A 24493-nucleotide genomic window follows, 5' to 3' on the forward strand; every position below is an offset into this window, starting at 1 on the left:
GGAATGAGTACCATCTGTCCGTCAAGTCACACCAATACAAAGGACTTATATAAAAGTCAAGATGGAAATATACTTTTCATAAACCCCTTAAAACATTGGAAAGAACTTCAAACAAGTGTATTCTTTTGCGTAGTTGTATTAACAACATAAATGATCACACACCTCCCCACCCAATAACACTCCCACTTCAAAATGTAAAATTTCCAGATGACACTATGTAAAAGTGGCCGTTCCCACTGGAAATTGTCAATAAGGTGAACCAATGCAACCGATTATGTAATGTCCCTTCTAGATTAAGTGAGCGTCTGCCATAATGATGCACTTACTAATGTGAAATTAATATGCTAGTAATAACACTGGTCCTGAGATCCCAACTCATGGTGCTTCGTTAATAACACGTATAGGCATGCTTCACATCGATCTTGTATTAGGTGCTAGTTAATACAAACTTCCCCCTGACACATCTCGTGGATGTGGCTAGTAATAAACTGTCTGAACATCTCTATGGTGAGCTATGTAATAAACCTGAGTCAAAAAAAAGCATAACGATCTCTCCTATGGTGGGCCTAGTAACACTGGTGCTGAACATCATCTATGGTGGTAGTAATAAACTGCGCCGAAACATCTCTATGGTTTTGGCTCAGTACATTTACCACTGGTCCTGAACATCTCTTAGTGGGGCCTTAGTAAATAAACTGGTCCTGAAACATCTTCTATGTGAGCTAGTAAAGTAAATCCTCGGTCCCAACAATTGCTTCTATGGTGATCGTAAGTAATAAACACTTGTTCGATACCTGAACATTTCACTATGGTGGCTAGTAATTAAACTGGTCCTGAAAACATCTCCTATGTTGGCTAGTAATAAAAACTGGTCCTGAAACAATCTCTATGGTGGCCATAGGTAATTTACAGACCCGTGGTCCTGCCATATCAGTCATCTATGGTGGCTAGGTAATACCACTGGTCCTAACATCTCTATGGTGGCTAGTAATTAAACTGCTCTCTTCCAACATCTCTATGGTGCTAGTAATCCCCGAGGCTGGTCCCCGAACCAGATCTGCTATTGGTTGGTCGCTAGTAATAGAACTGGTCCTGATAATCTCTATGGTGGCTAGTAATACACTTAGTGCGCCCTACATCTTCGTATGGTGGCTAGTAAAATAAAAACTGCGTCCTGAACATCTCTATGTGGCTAGTAATTAAACTGGTCCTGAACATCTCTACCGCTTGACGTCAGTATAAAACTGGTCCTGAACATCTTGTATTTGGGCTAGTAATACAACTCGTCCTGAACCATTCTTCTATATTCATACACTCCAATTTACCACTAATTGGTGGTGCTAGTAATACACTGGGCCGACACATCTCTATGGGCTCGTAATACACTGGTCCTGAACATCTGTGTGGCTAGAATAAACCATGGATCCACTGACAATCTATTATGAGTGCCCCTAGTAAATATAATGGTACACTGACATCTCTGAGTTGGTGGCTAGTTGAATAAACTTCCTGAAACATCCTCTATGGTGGCTAGCTAATAGCACTGTCCTTGAACATCCCCGTATGGGCTAGCTAATATAACACAAGGTCCGAAATGCATCTATGAATAATGGTCCTAGTGAATAGAGAACATTGTACCTAACATCTTTCTATTGGTAGTGATAACTGGTCCGGAACAATCTCTATGGTGGCTATAGTCATAAAAGCTGTGACCTGAAAATCTCTATGAGTGGCTAGATCGACTAAACTGCGTCCATGAACATCTCTATGCGTGGCTATAATAAACTTGCGTCCGAAACATCTCTATGTGGCTAGTGATTAATACAACATTCGTGCCACTCGAACATCTCTATGTCCTCTAAAGACTAAACTACTGGCCTGAACTATGTCACTATGGTGGTAGTAATAAAAAACTGGTCCTGAACATCTTGATGGTGGCCTAGTTGATTAAACTGGTCCTGAACATCATCTATGGTGGCTAGTATAAATGGTCCATGAACATCTCTTATGAGTGGCTCAGGTAATAAACTGGTCCTGACATCTCTATGGTGGCTATGTGATAAGAAAACGGTCCTGAAAAGGTCTTGGTTACAAAAATAGGGTGCTGAGTTAATACACTGTCCCCTGAACATCTCCTAAAACTAAAAGCATTGTATTTAGTACAAAAATCATTGCCTAAGCTCTAGACCTCAGCTGAAAAGCTGGAAATGAATGGTGTGGCTGTTGACAAGTGATGGTGTCTAATTATCGTATGCTAGTTACCTTTAGTCTTGAAACTGTCATAGTCAAAACATAAGATTCAATGGTTGTAAAGGAGTGGGTAGACTGTTCTCAGCGTCAAGTATATAGAGAAGTTATATCTCCGCTTTTTTGACACCACACTTCCCCAACAAAGCAAAGTCCTGCGGGCATTCTCTATCTTCTCTCTATTCTTGATTTTTGTCCAGCCAGTGTCCGGTGCAGGCTGAGAGAACTACTAAGTTAATGCTGCAGCTGGCCCAGAAAAGACAAAAGACAGGCATGAGGGAGATATAAAGTATACGGCCACGTGTCAAACTCATCTGAGATTATGAAACCACCTATTCATCGGAGTTGAACTGTGGCATGCCCATATTTGGGGCATTTCCTGGCGGGAAATGATCACGTGGTTTATGTCCCACTATATGGCATCCTGCTTCCTGTTGCTCGTGCCTTAGAAGCGAGGCGGTACGCAATAGATATAGTAATTGCCCCGATACATTCATGATGATTTTGAGTGTCTAGGACCTACTCTGTCAACGGGAGGGGGATGGAACATATTGTCAAAAGAGTATGGCCACCCCCATCTCCCTGTCATTGAGAAAATCCTTAGCGGTTGTTGTCTCATGTGAAACACGAATGTGTCCTGCGTATTGGAAAATAGGCAGTATCGCGTCTTTATATATATAAGCCACAGAACGAAGACTATGCAGCAACAAATGAAATATAGCGGAACTTTACATTAAAAAAAATTGTTGTCAATCGGTGTAAACATCATATATCCAATGTTTAATTAAAATATCCCTAATATCAAACAATCCCCGCATCCAAATCTATATATATATTGGTCACGAACTCTCCCGAAAGATCCATTAGGAGGGATTCATAGATTATCTTTAAATGTTCAAGTCCGATAACTGATTCAGAACAATAAGCTCGAGCCATAGCTGGTTGGAGCTGCCTAAAGGGTGCTAACAGAAGGATTAGTTGTCACAGGACTCCCGTTTGGAGAAAGTGTCCGGCTATGTTGCGCGTGCAAAAGCGGAGAAAATACGGAAGATGCGTTTACTTTGCGGGCATTGGGTATACGATCTTTCAGTCGACTTTCGCTGATGCAAACAACCGGTATATTTGGTTTAGATTAGCTTATAAGTTTGTGATTTCAACAACAGGGGTGTCCAACAGTAACAGGCCCCTTGATCCTTACAACACCTACCCCTTCAATTCAGGCTTCAATCACAACTTTACCTTTGCGCCAGCTTTGATGCTATGCTGGCTATTAATGGGAATTAAAGGGATCTGGGATTTATGTAGGATGTCCATGTAAATTAAACGGTGGGGCACCGTTAGTAGATCGCTGACTCTGAAATTTTATCCAATTGGATTTAAACCCCTGGGGTCGGTCTAGACATAGTGTATTCTTCCTGGGTTGTTTGACTTAGCCCCCACCCTCTGGACTTGAGATAAATAGGAATCTAAAGGCATAGGTGTTTAATCGAACGAAAGATCCCCATTTTTAGAGACGCCGACACAACTTGAGGGGGTAGCAGATATCTATAACATACCGATATTGCATAGATAGTGGCAAACTCATTCGTTTGCAAAGACGATCCCCTGAACAGAGAGAGAAGGATCCTTGACGCAGATCGCCTGGCCATGGCCACACAACCCTTCCCTTGTTTTTTTGAAACACACATCCACATACACGCTAGCATTGATTCTTGTATCCTCACAACAAAAATCTGCAAGAGCTTTCATTGATTTTTTATGCCCAAATATTCAAATTTGTTGGTGGCAAGACATTCTAACTATCATAATCTCTTTCAGCTTGACAATTCACGCGCTACGAGAGGTGTGATAAATACTTAGTTTATACTAAAATAATAATCCAACATACAACACCAGATAGTACCAATAGAGAATACAAAAACGGGACATCAAAAATCTCTTCCCCAAGACTATCTGTTGCAATTCTGAATATGGCACAGTTGTCAGCATCCTGTTCCCCAAATAAACACGGCATACTTTCCTATATATGCTATTTTTTTATTCCTTCCGCTCACGTTTCTGAGCCTTATATTGGCGACACGCACCCAGTTCCCTACCTCCTCCCAGCTGCCACGCCCCCCTCCAATTTTGGCAAATGCTGTAATCAAATTGTTACTCTTGGATGAGCAGACCTTCCCATACAATTATGATAACGTTCATGAAGAACATACTCCACCACTCACGATATTACAACTATCAGTTAAAAACAAAAAATACCCTTTTCAAACATCTTTCCCATAAATACAGTATTTTATCAACCAGCACAGTTGATTCACCATAATATTTTTTAATACTTGTCATTTTTCAGGGATGAAATGAAATGGTACCAGGACTGCAATGCTTGTTTGAAAAAGACAGATACTTGAAAAAGTATGATTTTCAATTAATTCGAAAATAAGACAATGCCAATCGCACAAAATCGCAAAAGCCATTTAAACAATCGGCATGGCCTTCCTATTATTACTCTTTAAACCACTTTCTAGAAAAAACTTTCAATGAGTGAAGCTTATAAGAACGCTTCCAGTTGCTTTATATTAATAAACTCAACCCACCAAATATTCATATCCGTTATAATAGCTATTTATATATACTGTAATTACGTCCCAGATAAAGTGAAATTTTTTGTCTCATATGATTTGAAAAAACTGAGATAGTGACTAAGATTTATCAGGCTATCTTTCTCCATAAAACAGTATACTTTACTCTCTTCCCGTTGCATGATTCTTGTCTCTATACTTTACAAAGATTTCTAAATTAAATTCATTGGAGAGAGCTTTCATTATTTATAACTTTTTATATGTGTGGAATACCGAGTATGTCCTACTTCCCATCATCCCACTCTTATGAAGTAACTGGCAGCTTACTGTAACAAATCTAATTTTTTAAGATCCAATATGTAATATTGTGTCACGCCCTATATAATTATATATGCTTTCCTTTATATTTTGGTTAGTCAGGTTGACAAGGGTGGCTTGTTAGTTTTGTATGTCTAGTTTTTGTTATCTATGGATTTTGAATGTCTTCTCTTTCTTGATAGGGTTGTAGGTTTAGTGCACTGAATGGGTTCGCCAATCAGAGACAAGCTGTTTATCTTGTCCTGATTGGGAAGCCTATTAGTTGCCATGTTCCATGTTTCTGGTTCTGTGGAACGTTCCATGTTTATTGCCTGTGAGCACTCACGTTGCCGTCACAGGTTCAGGAGGCCTCGTCGGTCGCTTCGGTTCGGTCGGTCGATCGTGGTTGGTGTTATTTTTTGTTGCGACATCGTAAATAAACAAAGTTGTAAACGCTGCGCCTTGCGTCCACTCCTTTAAGAACGGCGGGACTATGACACTTTTTCATCGTAATTAGGTTTTATCCAGAGAGTACAAGAAAAACTTTCTAGATCTTTAAGAACCATTCAGATTCAGCTGCCGAGATTTAACATAAAACTTGAGTCATCGGTTTCTGGGGAACAATCCGATGCCACCCTTGTTTTATAAGCCTTAGAATTTCTAATCCTCTAAGTTTGTTATTGCGTGATCTGATTTTACATAGCCTAGACATTTCCATAGCCATAATAATTCCATATGGTGACACGGACACTCTTTGTCAAACACCTCTTGACAAATTCAAAACTCTCTGATAGTAAGCCGATTCTAATGTACTATACTTACATCCCTGGTCTATACATTATTTCTGGTACCCCATTTATAAGCAGAAATTACTGAAATTGAAAAAAATCAGCATTATAATAAAAATTCCAGTCTTATCAAATGCCTTTCAAAAAACGCATAAAGATCCATCTCGCTTCTTATTTATTTTCATATTTCTATAATTTCTAGTGTGTCGGTATATTGTCTCCAACGTAGTTGTCAGGTAAAACAAACATGTCTGATCAGATGAACCATCACCTGGTATCTCTCTAAAACCCATATCCTCATTAGCTGGTCTATGCATTTGCTTAGGTATTTTTGCATCACAACATTGAAATGCTACAGTAACAAATCAATGCACTTATGTTCATTTAGAAATGTCCTGTACCTCGGGCATAAAAAGAGTCCAGCCCGGTAAATAAGTTCAGTGACTCAAGTGACCTTAGTCACGCAACGTTTGTCCGTAGCRTAAACCCAGTATATTCATACACTCAAAATTACACTTATTTTGCAACACAACTATAAAGCGTATCAAAGACTAATCAAAGAATAATACGTCTTAACAACTAGATAAATCACAGTATACATCACCCCAAACAAATGAAATACCGTGTACAAAAAGTTGTAGTCAGTCGGTCAGTCAGAHAATCCGCCAACAGATCTCCAGCGGAGAAAAGGCCACGAAAACCAACGGAGAGTTGTAGTCCACAGACGCACAGAGTGGATCCAATCCTGGGTAAACTCGTTTTAAGGCTACAAAACACACTGTAAGGCAACAAACAAACGTAATAGCGAAGCTTCATGACCTGAAGGTAGTACACATCCTCATTCATGTCTCAATCACAACTTTACCTTTGCGCAGCTGATGCTGGCTATTTAATGGGGAATTAAAGAGGAAGCACTGAGACGGTTCAGAAATATTCAGGGCCGTCACAATGTAGGTGGGGGCAAAGTGACTATGCATAGGTAACAAACAGCGAGTAGCAGCAGTGGGCGGGGGGTGTCAATGTAAATTTTCCTGTGGCAATTTTTATAAATTGTTCAACAGTCTAATGGCTTGGGGGTAGAAGCTGTTGAGGATCCTTTTGATCCTAGACTTGCTGCTCTGTTGCTGTGTGGTAGCAGAGAAAACAGTCTATAACTTGGGTGACTGGAGTCTCTGACAAATGTATGGGCTTTCCTCTGACACTGCCTATTATATAGGTCCTGGATGGCAGGAAGCTTGGCCCCAGTGATGTACTGGGCCGTTCGCACTACCCTCTGTAGCGCCTTACGGTCAGATGCCGAGCAGTTGCCATACCAGGCGGTGATGCAACCGGTCAGGATGCTCTCGATGGTGCAGCTGTAGAACCTTTTGAGGATCTGGGGGCCCATGCCAAATCTTTTCAGTCTCATGAGGGGGAAAAGGTTTTGTCGTGCCCTCTTCACGACTGTCTTGGTATGTTTGGACCATGATAGTTTGTTGGTGATGTGGACACCCAACGAAGTTGTGTTTGTCACATCCAGGACTTTGGAGTCGTGTTTGGCCACGCAGTCGTGGGTGAACAGGGAATACAGGAGGGGACTAAGTACACACCCCTGAGGGGCTCCAGTGTTAAGGATCAGCATGGCAGACATGTTGTTGCCTACTCTTACCACCTGGGGGCGGACCGTCAGGAAGTCCAGGATCCAGTTGCAGAGGGAGGTGTTTAGTCTCAGAGTCCTTAGCTTAGTGATGAGCTTTGTGGGCACTATGGTGTTGAACGCTGAGCTGTAGTCGATGAACAGCATTCTCACATGGGTGTTCCTTTTGTCCAGGTGAGAAAGGTCGGTGTGGAGTGCGATTGAGATCGCGTCATCTGTGGATCTGTTGGGGCGGTATGCGAATTGGAGTGGGTCTAGGGTTTCCCGGGAGGATGCTGTTGTGAGCCATGACCATCCTTTCAAAGCACTTCATGGCTACCGACGTGAGTGCCACGGGGCGGTAATCATTTAGGCAGGTTACCTTCGCTTTCTTGGGCACAGGGAGGGACTATGGTGGTCTGCTTGAAACATGTAGGTATAACAGACTCGGTCAGGGAGAGGTTGAAAATGTCAGTGAAGACACTTGACAGTTGGTCCGCGCATGCTTTGAGTACACGTCCTGGTAATCCTTCTGGCCCAGCGGCTTTGTGAATGTTGAGCTGTTTAAAGGTTTTGTTCACATTGGCTACTGAGAGCGTGACCATACAGTCATCCAGAACAGCAGGTGCTCTCGTGCATGCTTCAATGTTGCTTGCCTCGAAGCGAGCATAAAAGGCATTTAGCTCGTCTGGTAGGGTTGCGTCACTGGGCAGCTCGCGTCTGGGTTTCCCGTTGTAGTCCGTAATAGTTTTCAAGCCCTTCCACGTCCGACGAGCGTCAGAGCCGGTGTAGTAGGATTCAATCTTAATTCTGTATTGACACTTTGCTTGTTTGATGGTTCGTCTGAGGGATTAGTCTCCCGCTCCTTGAAAGCGGCAGCTCTAGCCTTTAGCTCGATGCGGATGTTGCCTGTAATCCATGGCTTCTGGTTGGGATATGTACGTACAGTCACTGTGGGAACGACGTCATCGATGCACTTATTGATGAAGCCGATGCCATTGGATGAATCCTGGAACATATTCCAGTCTGTGCTAGCAAAACAGTCCTGTAGTGTAGCATCCGCGTCATCTGACCACTTCCGTATTGAGCGAGTCACTGGTACTTCCTGCTTTAGTTTTTGCTTGTAAGCAGGAATCAGGAGGATAGAATTGTGGTCAGATTTGCCAAATGGAGGGCGGGGGACAGCTTTGTATGCATCTGTGTGTGGAGTTTTTTTGTTTTTGTTCCCTGGTTGCACGTGGCATGCTGGTAAAACTGATTTTAAGTTTGCCTGCATTAAACTCCCCGGCCACTAGGAGCACCGCTTCTGGTAAGAATTTTCTTCTTTGCTTATGGCCTTATAGAGTTGGTTGAGAGCGGTCTTAGTGCCAGCTTCGCTTTATGGTGGTAAATAGACGGCTACGAGTAATACAGATGAGAACTCTCTTGGTAGATTGTGTGGTCGACAGCTTATCATAAGGTACTCTACCTCAGGCGAGCAATACCTTGACTTCTTTAATATTAGACATCGCGCACCAGCTTTTATTGACAAAAAGACACACACCCCTACCCCTCGTCTTACCAGAGGTAGCGTCTCTGTTCTGCCGGGGCATTGAAAATTCTGCGAGCTCTATATTGTCAGTTTATTTGTTCAGCCACGTCTCGGCGAAACATAAGATGTTACAGTTTAATGTCCCGTTGGTAGGATAATCTTAATAGTAGGTCATCAATTTTATTTTCTAACGATTGCACGTTAGCAAGGAGAATGGAAGGCATTCGCTTGCCTCCGGATTCTCAGAAGGATCCCCGATCTGCGTCCCCTTTTCCAGCGTCTTTTCTTCACGCAAAAGGCGTGGATCTGGGCCTGTTCCAGTGAAAGCAGGATATCCTTCTCGTCGGACTTGTTAAAGAAAGAAGTTTCTTCCAGTCCGCGATGAGTAATCGCTTTTCTGATGTCCAGAAGTTATTTTCGGTCATAAGAGACGGTAGCAGCAAAATTATGTACACAAGTTAAAAAAATAAGTTACAGAAAACACAAAAAAATAACAAATTGCACAATTGGTTTGGAGATTGTAAAACGTCAGCCGTATTCTTAGGCACCATCGTATCATTTATATTGAATTGGTCCAAGTGGGGGGAGTGAGCTAGCTAGTGCACATAGCATGGAGAAAGTTGGGGATTCAGAACACCGCCCTGGTGTAGTGAATGGTCTGCTTCTCTTGTAGGAGCTATGGGTGTATGGGATCAACATGACCTTCAGTGCCATGGCCATCTTCCATCTGACATACCTTGGCTCCCTGTTAGACGCTGACATAGAAAACTTGGCTGCAGAGGAGGTAAGACACACCAAAGAACTGCTACTGCTGCCTGGGGCCAAGTTAACGGAGAACATAATAATTAACAGTGAACTGCATGAATGTATTACTCATACAAATGTACTCACCATTGTCGTCCTCTTCCTCCTCAGGGTTATGTGGCCAACCACACCATTCAGAAGTGGTCAGAGTTGAGCTGGGCCAGCCACTGGCTGGTCTTCGCCTGCTGGTTATTCTACCGCCTCATTCAGTGATCTCATTTGACAGAAGGTCTGGACTGAACAGAAGACTGGTTCAAAAAGAACCCTTAGCTCACGGGTGGGCCATCTTACCTGGTATGGGCTGGTGTGGGTGAAGACTTAATGGACACGGAGTAGCTTAGTGTGGGGCCAGGATGATTGTCCCACTCCATCATGATTGGAAGAATGCTGCTTTGTTTACCGGGGTCTTGCTGTATTCGTTTGTTTGGTAAACACTAAAGAACCAGTCAATCACTAGTTCAATGTTATGATGTATCACACTGTTGAGATTGAGAACCAGCGGTAGGCTGAAGATTCATCAGTGGTTTCTGTAAAGGCTACTGTTCTTTCAAGGCTTTGTAGTTTGATCACACACAATGCTATAGGAATATGTATGTGTCTGTGTATATCAGTAGCACAATGAAATATATATTTTTTCATTATACAGTATATTTGGCCAGTGATGTTTATATAATCCATTATGTTCTCAATGGAGGTACTTTTTTCTACTGTATCTGTTTTTCTACTAAAGGCAATTTTTTGAATAAATGAAGGGTTTATTTGATGATGGGTGGTAAAACACACCTCCTAGTTGCAGCATTTATTCATCAAGGCTCAGGCAGATTGCATAGTATTGGACAGTCTTTTGCTGCAAATTGAATAATTTAAAATGCCACATGAATATTATGGTTAGTACATCGAGAAGATGAAGCTGCACTGCAGAAATGGCTCTGCCATTTCCTGGTTGCTCAAATTTGATTAGTTCACCTAATTTCAGGTTGTGACAAAACAAGCACATATAGCGTAGATAATCATTGTACCATCTAAACCGCTGTGAAATATCTTCCATAACCATTTTTTTTAATTTTCAGCTGTTGGAAGCTTGTGTACAAAACTGAAAGTAAAAGACGCAAAAACGAAAGACAGAAGCATAGAAATAAAACAGTTCTACAGCTTCTTAGACTTTCTTTCAATGAGAAGGACAGATCTATAACTCACATTTCTGTGTGAATTTGGTCGGGTTGCCCAAAATATGACATATTGCAGCTTTAATCTTAAGTATTTAAAAGAGTACTATGCTTATAACAATTAAGTGTCACGCACAAAGACTATTTACTATAATTTCTTGTCTCAGACAATATTTTCACCACGTAGCTTGTTTGGATCCCCCTCATGGTCGGTTCAGAAACAACAGAAGTTGACACATTCCAGAGTGGACTTGGCTCCCTACCTGTCGGTTTCCTGTGTTTAGCCAATCATTACTCACTGCTATCGGAAAGGAATCGTTCAGACAATGATACCACCTCAACACGGAACTGACAAGACACTCACCAAGTGTCCGTCTTCGGAGAACAGAAAAACAATCAGTCTTTCTATAGGAGGTCAGTTTGTTCAAATCTAATTGTCCCTCCTAAAATGTGACGGATATCTGGTTTTATAGAAAGCCTACTCTGGATTCTGTTATATTCATAAGTCTGGCGTGTGTGATGTTTGTTGGTAGTAAGAACTGTACTCCCTGAGAAGATGAGAGGAGACAATTGCAGCTGGTTAGGAGCAGAGATCCCACTGTCATGGGAGTTGTTCAGTGGTAAGACCAGCATTTATGCATTCACAAAAACTATATGGGTTATGTTATTGACTGGCCAGAGATTATTTTATTTATTTTTGTTCATTGGATCTGACACCTTAGTGTGATAGGTCTGTGCTTGAAGGCACCAGAAAGTGAAAAAATGCCCAAAACTGCGCAATGCTTTTTTTAATGCTTTGTCTATGTGCAATATTAGTGTTTGCCATCTTAGATTCTGAGTAATAACTTAGTCATCCTCTGCTACACCAGCCCTCCTAGTCTGTGTTGTATATGATCTGTCCCACCACTAGACCATGTATTGTGTGTTTGTCCTCAGTGGTTAAGGATGAGCTCTGGTTGTTTATCATTCCTGCCGGTTTTGCTGTGATCATTCTGGCCCTGTTCCTAGAAGAGGTGGGCTTCTTCCTGCGTCATGTGCCCTCCTCCAGACGCCGGTGCCTCTACCTGTGGATACTGGGCATGTACCCGGTAAAGGGACACCTCCTTTTTGCCACACATGTTTTTTTTAAATCGGATAAGTATTTGTAAATTTTGTCCAACTTCACTCATTCTCTTTCGGTCAGGTCTTTGGCTTAACCTCCATCATTGCGCTGTATGTTCCTCGCTCCTCCTCACTTTGTAATTTCATAGCTTCTTTGTAAGTATCGAGTACAACCAATTTTTCACCATCACTATGTTTGCGTACAAACTTAAAGTTGACGGAAACATTATTCACGTCATTCTGTGCTAAAACCTCCAGTAAAACAAACTAGCTCTTCGTCTGTCTGTTTCTCTCTCTCAAGGTACCACTCAATCACTCTGCTAAAGTTTATGGGGCTCATCACAGACTTCTTTGGGGGAAAGGCCCGCATGCTGGAGATCTTAGCTGGAGAGCAGGTGTCTCCAGATCCATTCCCATGTTGCTGCTGCTGTTGCCTCCCTATGATAGCGATCAACAGGTACTTTACCAATGGATGTCCTCCTCCCCAGTGTGCACATCTATATCGCGATAATGTTAGATTCATAAGATATTGCTGTACCGTGATAATGATATACACAATATATTGCTGTAGCTGCCCCATATCGCAATATTGGTAAATGCACAATATAGTTGCCATTATCGGCTGTATCGTATTAATGATAAATACACAATATATCGCCGTAATCGCCCCACCCCACTACCCCTCCATAGGACCAGCCTGGGATGGATGATGGCTGCTGTGCTTCAACTGTCTGTGGTCAGAACCATCCTGTTCTTTGTCACTCTGGTCCTCTGGACAGATGAGCAGTATGACTATGGACATGTGAGTGGCAAGCATATACTGCAATACATATTTGCATTATAACCATTCTGTTTGTCCTTAATTTAACCAGGTGAGTCCGTGGTTAATAAGTCAATGAGTTAATTATACAAGTAGATGCTGCTGTTTGTTAAACCATACCCGTGTCATTTTTCACAGGTGGATTCTGTCAATCCCAATGTGTACGTGAATGCCATCATAAGCGTGTCTACCTTCCTGTCTTTCTATGGCCACTTGCTGTTTTACAAGGCCACCAAAAAGGCTCTGCCTGGCTATGGGCTGAGGGCCAAGTTTGTCTGTATCATTGTAGTGTTGGTGCTGTGTGGCCTTCAGAATGGAATCCTGGAGACCATGGGGGCCCTGGAGGTGGTGCCCTGCTCCCCTCCCTTCTCTGTTCTCATGCGTTCCCAGTGTAAGTGCACCGTGATGGAATTTATCCCCCATACATCTCCCTCCCAATATCATCTCCATGTCAATATTGTAACAGTGGAGAGAAATGCATATTAGGAAATTGTCAATGTGACATGTATTGGTGGTAACCTCATCTTTTTTATTCTCTTCCTCTGTCAGTAATTTACCACTACTCTGTGATTGTGGAGATGTTCTGCATATGCCTCTTTGCCCGCCACACGTTCCGTAAGGTGGAGCCCAGTCCGGAGGAGGCCTTTGGGTTGGAGGAGAGGCCCCACAGAGGCATACTGGAGAAGGCAGTTCAGACTGAGGACGTGGTGCCACTCAGGGAGAACCCCTGGCCTGGCTGGTGTGGCGCTGGTGTCTCCAATCCCGACTATAACAGTGACAGCAGTGAGGACAGCCTCTGTAAGATCGAACACGCCTCCCTGGATCGCTTCCCTTTCCCTCTTCAACTCAGACGTCAAAAGATGATGCTAGAGAAGGTAACTGATGAAAGTGCCACTTTGGAGCTGTCCAAGCTGACTGTTACTGCTGACATCAACTTTGCGGAGTCTAGGGATGTTACTGTTGTTTGACAATATGGAATGGACTGTCCTGGAATCTCCTAACAGGAGAGCAACATGGGTCCCCTCCAGGAAATGGAAGAGAGATACCACACCGCTTGAGGGAGTACCTTGCCCAGTTTTTATTTTTATGTATATTGACTGAGATCATGCATTTATTCATTCCTCAGCTGAATGAAGATGGTAGCTAATGGTGTGGTAGGATATTTTTTTTCTACCCATAATGCTTGCCTACATTTTATATCGAGCATGCTCAGTACATTTTGTTTTGCAATGTTATCTCAAAAAGCCAATAAATTTTTTTAAAGCCTATTGCACAATACTTTCAGAGGTATTCATCAGTCTCTCATGCCTTCTCTCAAAACTTACAACAAACCTTTGGAGTTTGAAATGAATTTGATTACCTTAATGGGTACATTTCATCTAATATTGAATACAAAGTAAACACTAATAGAATCTGTTCCTTGGAGTAGATGGTATTTGCTCCATGAGCTTCTCAAACCACACACACAATACGCCTCTGGCCTAGCCTTCCCTCTGAAGTGCATTGATACCAAAGATAGGTCTCATATTGTAAACTACAACAAAAAATATTTTAAGTAGTTAACTCTGGCTCAGTGCTTGACTTGTGCCGGAGCGCTGTACCGGCACTTCAAATTTTTGGGAATTGCATACCGGATCTGCATTGAATAGCAATAGAGTACCACAGTATGAGTCATAATACCCATATCCACGGGAAGTAGGGGTGCTGAGGGTGCCCCCCCCCCCCCCACTATGATAACATTTGCAGAACCCCTATTCACCAAACTAAACTCAAAAATCCAAATAACTTCACAGATCTTGATTTTTAAAGGGTTTAAACACTGTTTCCCATGCTTGTTCAATGAACCATAAACAATTAATGAACATGCACCTGTGGAACAGTTAAGACACTAACAGTTTACAAGACAGTAGGCAATTAAGGTCACAATTATGAAAACTTAGGACACTAAAGAGGCCTTTCTACTGACTCTGGAAAACACCAAAAGAAAGATGCCCAGGGTCCATGCTCATCTGCGTGAATGTGCCTTAGGCATTCTGCAAGGATGAATGAGGACTGCAGATGTGGCCAGGGCAATAAATTGCAATGTCCGTACTGTGAGATGCCTAAGACAGCGCTACAGGGAGACAGGACGGACAGCTGATCGTCCTCGCAGTGGCAGACCACATGTAACAACACCTGCACAGGATCGGTACATCTGAACATCACACCTGTGGGACAGGTACAGGATGGCAACAACAACTGCCCGAGTTACACCAGGAATGCACAATCCCTCCATCAGTACTCAGACTGTCCGCAATAGGCTGAGAAAAGCTGGACTGAGGGCTTGTAGGCCTGTTGTAAGGCAGGTCCTCACCAGACTTCACCGGCAACAACAACGCCTATGGGCACAAACCCACCATCGCTGGACCAGACAGGACTGGCAAAAAGTGCTCTTCGCTGACAAGTCGCGGTTTTGTCTCACCAGGAGTGATAGTCGGATTTGCGTTTATCGTCGAAGGAATGAGCGTTACACCGAGGCCTGTACTCTGGAGCGGGATCGAGGTGGAGGGTCCGTCATGGTCTGGGGTGGTGTGTCACAGCATCGTCGGACTGAGCTTGTCGTCATTGCAGGCAATCTCAACGCTGTGCGTTACAGGAAAGACATCCTCCTCCCTCATGTGGTACCCTTCATGCAGGCTCATCCTGATGTGACCCTCCAGCATGACAATGCCACCAGCCGTACTGCTCGTTCTGTGCGTGATTTCCTGCAAGACAGGAATGTCAGTGTTCTGCCATGGCCAGCGAAGAGCCCGGATCTCAATCCCATTGAGCACGTCTGGGACCTGTTGTTGGATCGGAGGGTGAGGGCTAGGGCCATTCCCCCCAGAAATGTCTGGGAACTTGCAGGTGCCTTGGTGGAAGTGGGGTAACATCTCACAGCAAGAACTGGCAAATCTGGTGCAGTCCATGAGGACATACACTGCAGTACTTAATGCAGCTGGTGGCCACACCAGATACTTACTGTTACTTTTGATTTTGACCCCCCCTTTGTTCAGGGACACATTATTCAATTTCTGTTAGTCACACGTCTGTGGAACTTGTTCAGTTTATGTCTCAGTTGTTGAATCTTGTTATGTTCATACAAATATTTACACGTTTGCTGAAAATGAACGCAGTTGACAGCGAGGACGTTTCTTTTTTTGCTGAGTTTAGTTCTCGCAGCTATGATAACCTAGCGGTCAAACAGGGAAATTGTTCCAATCATTTTTCCACCATTTGTTTTTCCCATAAGGGATTACATTTTTTATGGGTATTATGACACCTCCACTCTGGGGCGCTATGGAGAGTGGGCATTCATTTTCTGATTCGGCTTTGTTCAAGTTTGCTGCTAGGCTGTGAATCTGTGCATGACAGTAGGCTGTTCGAGATTGTGCAGATTGAAAAGGCGCCAACCTGAATGGGCATGATGTGCTGTTCCAGGTTTTCAAATTAGGGCTTGTAAGATTATAAAAAGTAATGGAAATTAGTGTCATACTTTTGTTAATTTAATTCATTTAGACACACTTAAATATTATCAATCACTTAAAAATCTACATATCAACCATTATCGGAATGACTCTTCAGTGCGTATCTGTGTGTGCCAGTGCAAGTGGGCTGTTGCCTGAGAGGAGAGTTCAACATTTCAGCTGCAGGTATAAAATAATGACAGTATCTAGATAGCCAATTCAAAACATAACTTGTAGCAGTTAACTATAGCTAACTAATCATTTAAGTAGTTTTCGCCTTTCCACTGACCTAAATAAATCTGCACCATTGGAAAGCTGTGATTCCCCTCTAAACAATAGTCATAATTGCGACAACGTTAAAAATATTCTACAAATATCATAATTGACAAATAACGTGCTGTGCATAGATCTCCCCTGAAACATTAATATGTTTTGACTTATATATAAATGAGTGAATCATTTTATAAAGATAGCCAAAAATATTTATTGTAATGCAATATTTTATGTCAAGGGTGGCAACCATCCTCCAGGATAGCTACTGGGTGTGCAGGCTTTTGTTCAAGCCCTGCTCTAACGACATTGTAGCCTAAACATAATCTGCTCAACAGGACCTTGATAAGCGAACTTGGGTGTTTCAGGGCTGGATCAAAAGCCAAGCCTGCACACCCAGGAGCTATCCAGATGGAGGGTTGACAACATGTGACTAACAGTGCAGTTCTACTTTGGGGGGGGTTAAGTGCCTTGCTTTGATCAAGGGCACAACAGCAGGAGATGGTAGGCCTACATGGGATCAGACCCAGTAGCCTTCAATGATGCTTACTTTTTCATGTAGGCTATAATAGTCATGAACATTTGGTTAAAAGTCATAAAATGTGTATGAACCCTTAACATTGAATAATCAGAGGGATCTATAGCATAATGTAATTTGCGAATTTCGGTGAACATAGTCTAGACAGACAGACTTGGAAGAAGACAGCTCCTGCACTACTTTCATCCTAAATCAAGCACTGCTCTGGCTACAAACTGAAATGGTCCACCCACACAGAAAGTGAGGTGAAGAAGGTGCAACAAACAGCACCTCTTCAACCTCAGGAGGCTGAAGAAATTTGGCTTGTCACCTAAAACCCTCACAGACTTCTACAGATGCACAATTGAGAGCATCCTGTCGGGCTGTATCACCGCCTGGTACGGTAACTGAACTGCCCACAACCGCAGGGCTCTCCAAAGGGTTGTGCGGTCTGCACAACGCATCACCGGGGGAAAACTACCTGCCCTCCAGAACACCTACAGCACCCGATGTCACAGGAAGGCCAAACAGATCTTCAAGGACAACAACCACCTGAGCCACTGCCTGTTAAACAGCCATCATTAACAGAGAGGCTGCTGCCTACATACAGACTTGAAATCATTGGCCACTTTAATAAATGGATCACTAGTCACTTTAATGTTTACATATATTGCATTACTCATCTCATATGTATATTTTATTCCTTCTATTGCATCATGCCTAAGCCGCTCGGTCATTGCTCATCCATATATTTATATATTCCTATTCCATTCCTTTACTTAGATTTGTGTATATTAGATAATTGTTGTGGAATTGTTAGATTACTTGTTATATATTGCTGCACTGTCGGAACTAGAAGCACAAGCATTTCGCTACACTCGCAATTACATCTGCTAACCATGTGTACATGACCAATAAAATTTGATTTGATTTTTAACTCCCATGTATGTAGTAGAGCCAATTTTGAAATGGTGTGTCTACTGCACCCTCTAGTGTTACACATTTCAAATGATTGAATTAAGAAATAAGGATATGTTTTATTTTTTTACACCAATATTCGCTGAACATTAGTGAGAATATGAGTATTATTTTTCCATACCTTGCTGATCTTGCAAAATGATTACATATTTGCAAAGTTTTGCAGTCACAGAGCTTTTTCTGCTCCAATAGAAATACCGCTAGAATATGCTGCATCCAATCAACAGCATAGAACAGCTGCTTCCTCGAAAGTATTTTCCCCCAATCGAAGGATTGTTCCATTTTGGCGGTGCAGTAAACATGGCGGAAGAGTTGGGAGGTAAGGAGAGTGGGAAGTTAATACGTATATATGTGTTGTGTTTCTTGCTGTTTGAAATTAAAATCTTACACTTAATTCCGCGACCTTTATCACACGCTTGTCGTAGAATACCTAGCCAGGTTAAAGCAAGAACGATGTTGAGTAGGCAATTTTATCTGCGCATGTGGATTGTGTGGTCTTTTTTTAATACTAACAGCTTGAAGTTGATACCGTTAACTTTTAAAACGAATGCATGCGGATATGGAGTAACTACTAGCTAACTAAAGTAGCCCAAGAACTAGCTAGTTAGCAAGCTGCGTGTCATTAGGACGCGTAAATTTTATGAAAATTCGCGTGTTTTTCTGACAGCCCTACTTGCTTGCAAACCTCATTTAGCGCGCCAAAACAGAGACCTTATTCTGTAGAACCACAGTTTCTGAAACCAGAGGCGTAACATCGCGAGACTTCCAGGAACGCTAGCTAAACAGACAAAGTAGACCAGGCTTGGGTTTGAGAAGTGAATAATTCTTCTTTAGTAGTTTATTGTCTCAATCTAAAGACACAACCTAGATTCGAATGAATGTCTTAAGTAGTTGAACATTTTATTAATCTAATCTCGTGACACGCTTTCATTTTCGTCAAATACGACTACATCGAAGGCGTGCCTTTGATTTGAGGGCACGCCTTTGATTTGTTCGGCAGGAAACAACCGTTAGACTCGGTGAGGTGTTTCTGCGCATGAGTTTAACTAGCTAACTTCGCCATGACATCGCCTACATGCGATATCAGGGATTTGTATTGGATGAGCAGTTTCTACCTGTCTTCAAACTGTCTTTTTTGTAGAACTGTCTGGCAGTGTCTGCAATTACAAATAAGAATACTCAAGCTGAATATCTTTTTTTTGTCGTTTATTTGTAACTTAGCTAGCTAAACATGGTGGCTACAATTGCAGGTTGTAGCGTATCCTGCAAGCTGTCTTTGGACGATCTGCAGGCTGTCTGCCGCCGGGAAAGGCTCCATTGTAAACAGCTACGGGTGAACAAGCATAACATCGACGACTATGAGGTTGAGTACCTCTGTGACTACAAGAAGTCTAAGGTGAGTGAATTCATTCTCTAAGGGACTATGAAGGCTGAGGCAAGTCCTGGAGTTATCTCAAGAATTGCAACCTTCAGTTAGTGATTAATTTTAACTTTTGGTTTCTTAAAGCCACAGTCCATAAAGCAGTCCATGGAAACAGATCATCAGTCAGAATTTACAGCTACAGGCATGTGACCATATAATGATGTAATTTAATAGGATCTCTATTAGTGATGGGGGGGAAATCAATAGTTACAAATCAGGATATTATTTTTGATGATATATCATTTTGACAACATTGCAATATTATTTCTGTGCTAGTTGGCTGTACCTGCACCAAAACGCTAGTATTTTTCCTTGTTCTCAGTCTATCTTTTAAATAGGGAGCCAGTTTGTTTTCAACACTTATTGCCATGACTGATCCAAACTCGTTTTATCATGTCTCTATCTTGTCTTTCTGCAGCAGACATATGGTGAGTAATATGTTTGGAACATTGTATCGCAATAAAATAACAATATCGAATTGCAATACATATCGTATCTGCACCTAAGTATCGTGATAATATTGTATTGAGAGTTCCATGGCAATTCCCAGCCCTAATCTGTGTTTGTGTCCAACTGTTAGCCCTTTCATAGACGGTAGCCTAATACTAAACATATACCGTCTATTAACATATCTGCAGTCCGGGGGATATTCCCAGATGCTGTACCGTGCTGTCCCGACGCTCTGTCTGCTAATTACTATTCACCTTTTAACATGGCCCACCACACGGTGATATTTCCAACAGGCGTCCACCTGTTCTAATTAGCTATCTAGGGTCTCTGAACACCTGGGTGTAATGGAAGAAGGATGCCAGAAAAGTGATGTCCTGTTGGCTGCAACTGTTAAAACAGTGTACAATACGTATATATTTTATAAACTATTTTGATGTGTCATAAAAGTAGAGGGCTTTATGGTTCTAGAACAGTATCGCAATTGAGAATAGATTCACATTTAGATGGAGTACTTAGCTGTTTTGGCTGCCAGACCCAGTTTACCTTTGAACATAACATATAAAGGTCCTTGGACATTAAAGGAGTCGGTTAGCCTACACTCCTTAACAGTACATCTTGGGCTAACCAACTGTTAGAAACTTGGAACTGTATATGCAAAAAGCACTTTCAGACCTGCCAAGACATTTTGCGTACCAACTATGAAAATAGTCCATGTATGCAGGTAACAAGATCTGAGTTAAAAGTGCGCAGAAATGAATAGGGCCTGATTTTTATTTTTTTAACATTTTCATAAAAAATAAATCCGCTGAGTAAATCTAACATCCCGTTTCTCGAGCTGCGACACACAGACATGTACGGAGTTTGTGTCAACAGACATGGAGATTAATACATCATTATTCGAAGTAGCTACCCCGTGTCTGCCCCTCTTCCTGTTTGTTGTGATGCTGAGTTTGCAGACTGTCAGCTGTACGTTAACACATGGCCAAATCCCTTTTCGACACCATGTGTTGTGGAAAGGTAAACACTGGTTGTTTAAAGCTAACGTTAGCGAACATAAGATGGACATTCAGTGGGCTCTGAAGTGCCAGCAGTTCACTCGCATTTGCTAGTGAAAGAAATTATATGTAAATACGAAAAATAACTGGTCGCATTTGTGCGAGTGTAATTTACATTTAATTCTGTGTCCCGTTAATTGTATTTTCCACGTAACGTTACGAGGACCTGATAGGCTAACTGTAATTATGATCCACGTCACAAAAAGCATTACAAAAGCATAATCAAAAATAAATATAAACATCTTGGCATTAAATGGAGTCAGGAGTTTAGAAGACTGTGCGATGAAGAATGAGTGAGTGTCTGGTATTAGCTATAGAGGCAATGCTTCTAAAATGCCTTTGCACTAGATTTAAGATTTTATCAGTTTTGAAAATCTGAAATGATGTGTGCGCTGTAAAGAAATACAATAGGCACCTTTTATATACGCTGAAACATCAGACTCTTCTAGCGAACAGCGACTTGAATCTCCAATTTGCTGCTCGGGTCTGCTCTTTTATAAAATATGAACGTTTATACAGTACCAGTCAAAAATGTGGACAGACATAGTCATTAAAGGGTTTTCTTTATTTTTACTATTTTCTGCATTGTAGAATAATAGTGGACATCAAAACTATTAAGTAACACATATGGAATCATGTAGTAACCAAAAAGTGTTACGCAAATCAAAATATATTTTATATTCTTCAAAGTAGCCACCCGTTGCCTTGATGACCGCTTTGCACACTCTTGGCATTCTCTCAACCACCTTTACATGGAATGCTTTTCCAACAGTCTTGAAGGAGTTCCCACATGTGCTGAGCACTTGTTGGCTGCTTTTCCTTCACTTTGCGGTCCAACTCATCCCAAACCATCTCAATTGGTTGAGGTCGGGTGTTCTGATGCAGCACTCCATCACTCTTCTTCTTGGTCAAATAGCCCTTACACAGCCTGGAGGTGTGTTGGGTCGTTGTCCTGTTAAAAAACAAGTGATAGTCCCACTAAGCGCAAACCAGATGGGATGGCGTATTGCTGCAGAATCATTCTGTTTAAGGGTGCCTTGAATTCTAAATAAATCACTGACCGTGTCACCAGCCAAGCACCCCCACACCATCACACCTCCTCCTCTATGCTTCACGGTGGGAACCACACATGCAGAGATCATCCGTGTACCTACTCTGCATCTCACAAAGACAGAGGTTGGAACCAAAAATCGAACATTTGGACTCATCAGACCAAAAAACAGATTTCCACCGGTCTAATATCCATTGCTCGTATTTCTTGGCCCAAGCAAGTCTTCTTTTTGGTGTCCTTTTAGTAGTGGTTTCTTTGCAGCAATTCAACAATTAAGGCCTGATTCATGCAGTCTTCTCTGAACAGTTGATGTTGAGATGTGTCTGTCTCTTGAACTCTGAAGCATTTATTTGGGCTGCAATCCGAGGTGCAGTTAACTATAGTGAACTTGTCCTCTGCAGCAGAGGTAACTCTGGGTCTTCCTTTCCTGTGGCGGTCCTCATGAGAGCCAGTTTCATCACAGCACTTGATGGTTTTTGCGACTGCACTTGAAGAAACTTTCAAAGTTCTTGAAATTTTCCTGATTGACTTGACCTTCATGTCTTCAAGTAATGGTCTGTCATTTCTCATTGCTTTTTTGAGCTGTTCTTGCCATAATATGGACTTGATCTTTTACCAAATAGGGCTATCTTCTGTATACCACCCCTACCTTGTCACAACACAACTGATTGGCTGAAACGCATTCAGAAGCAAAGAAATTCCACAAATTAACTTTTAACAAGGAATACCTGTTAATTTAAATGCATTTCAGGTGACTACCTCAAAAAGCTGGTTGAGAGAATGCCAATAGTGTGCAAAGCTGTCATGTTTTGCATGTTTCAGTGCAAAAAAAGTGTCACTTTTTTGGGCCCTCACCAGTTTGCCTCCCTGCCCTTGACTTTTTTTATTAGGTCACAGCCTTATTCTAAAATGGATAAAATAAAATAAAGTCATCTACACACAATACCCCATAATGACAGAGAAAACACGTTTCTATAATTTTTTTGCAAATGTATTATAAACAAAATACTTTATTTACGTAAGTATTCAGACCCTTTGCTATGAGACTCGAAATTGGGTAAGCTCAGGTGCCTTCTATTTCCATTGATCATCCTTGAGATGTTTCTACAACTTGATTGGGAGTCCACCTGTGGTAAATTCAATTAATTGGACATGGTTTGGAAAGGCTCACAACTTTCTATTTAAGGTCTCACAGTTGACAGTGCATGTCAGAGCAAAAACCAAGCCATGAGGTTGAAGGAATTGTCTGTAGAGCAGCAAAGATCTGGGGAAGGGTACCAAAACATTTCTGCAGCATTGAAGGTCCCTAAGAACACAGTGGCCTCATCATTCTTAAATGGAAGAAGTTTGGAACCACGAAGACTCTGCTCATTTTGGCTGGGCGGCCAGCTCAGGGAAATTGGGGGAAAGTGACCTTGGTCAGGGAGGTAACCAAGAACCAAATGGTCACTCTAACAGAGCTCAAGAGTTCATCTGTTGAGATGGGAGAGCCTTCGAGAAGGACAACCAGCTCTGCAGCACTCCACCAATCAGGCCTTTATGGTAGAGTGGCCAGACGGAAGCCACTCATCAGTAAAAGGCATATGACAGCCTGCTTGGAGTTTGCCAAAAGGCACCTAAAGGACTCTGACCACGAGAGATAAGATTTTCTGGTCTGATGAAACCAAGATTGAACTCTTTGGCCAGAATGCCAAGCGTCATGTCTGGAGGAAACCTGGCACCATCCCTGCGGTGAAGCATATTGGTGGCAGCATCATCCCGTGGGGATGTTTTTCAGCAGCAGGGATTAGGAGACTAGTCAGGATCGAGGGAAAGAGGAACGGAGCAAAGTACCCAGTGCCCAGACTTGAACCTGATCAAACCCCTGAAAATAAACTCGGCAAAAAAAGAAACGCCCCGTTTTCAGGACCCTGTCTCAAAGATAATTCGTAAAAATCAAAATATCTTCATTGTAAAGGGTTTAAAAACTGTTTGCCATGCTTGTTCAATGAGCCATAAACAATTAATGAACTTGCACCTGTGGAACAGTGTGCTAACAGCTTACAGACGGTAGGCAATTAAGGTCACAGTTATGAAAACTTAGGACACTAAAGAGGCCTTTCTACTGACTGAAAAACACCAAAAGAAAGATGCCCAGGGTCCCTGCTCATCTGTGTGAACGTGCCTTATGCATGCTGCAAGGATGCATTAGGACTGCAGATGTGGCCAGGGCAATAAATTGCAATGTCCGTACTGTGAGACGCCTAAGACAGCGCTACAGGGAGACAGGAACGGACAGCTGATCGTCCTCGCAGTGGCAGACCACGTGTAACAACACCT

General features: G+C 42.2%; 2 protein-coding genes and 1 pseudogene across 6 annotated transcripts in view; all 3 read left to right on the top strand.

Moving 5' to 3' along the window:
- LOC111966908 (protein-serine O-palmitoleoyltransferase porcupine-like) overlaps positions 1–10071 on the top strand; it is a 24498-nt pseudogene extending 14427 nt beyond the window's left edge.
- Positions 10072–11359: 1288 nt separating this feature from the next.
- LOC111966070 (organic solute transporter subunit alpha-like) lies at positions 11360–14223 on the top strand. The gene is made up of 8 exons (XM_023990501.2): positions 11360–11438; positions 11558–11644; positions 11961–12112; positions 12208–12281; positions 12427–12582; positions 12816–12927; positions 13084–13336; positions 13495–14223. Exons 2-8 carry the CDS (start codon positions 11581–11583, stop codon positions 13911–13913), a joined length of 1230 nt encoding a protein of 409 aa, XP_023846269.1. The 5' UTR covers positions 11360–11438; positions 11558–11580; the 3' UTR covers positions 13914–14223.
- A 4208-nt stretch (positions 14224–18431) lies between these two features.
- Positions 18432–24493, top strand: part of LOC111966330 (histone-lysine N-methyltransferase SUV39H1-like) — a 55719-nt gene continuing 49657 nt past the window's right edge. For all 5 annotated transcript variants that reach the window (XM_070444409.1, XM_070444410.1, XM_023990876.2 and 2 more), the window contains exons 1-2: positions 18432–18514; positions 19446–19591. In XM_070444409.1, the coding sequence (XP_070300510.1) occupies positions 18496–18514; positions 19446–19591 (165 nt within the window). In that variant the 5' untranslated portion in view covers positions 18432–18495. The remainder of the gene's footprint in view (positions 18515–19445; positions 19592–24493) is intronic.

The sequence above is a fragment of the Salvelinus sp. IW2-2015 genome, linkage group LG7 (genome assembly GCF_002910315.2).
Source record: "Salvelinus sp. IW2-2015 linkage group LG7, ASM291031v2, whole genome shotgun sequence".
Lineage (NCBI taxonomy): Eukaryota > Metazoa > Chordata > Actinopteri > Salmoniformes > Salmonidae > Salvelinus > Salvelinus sp. IW2-2015.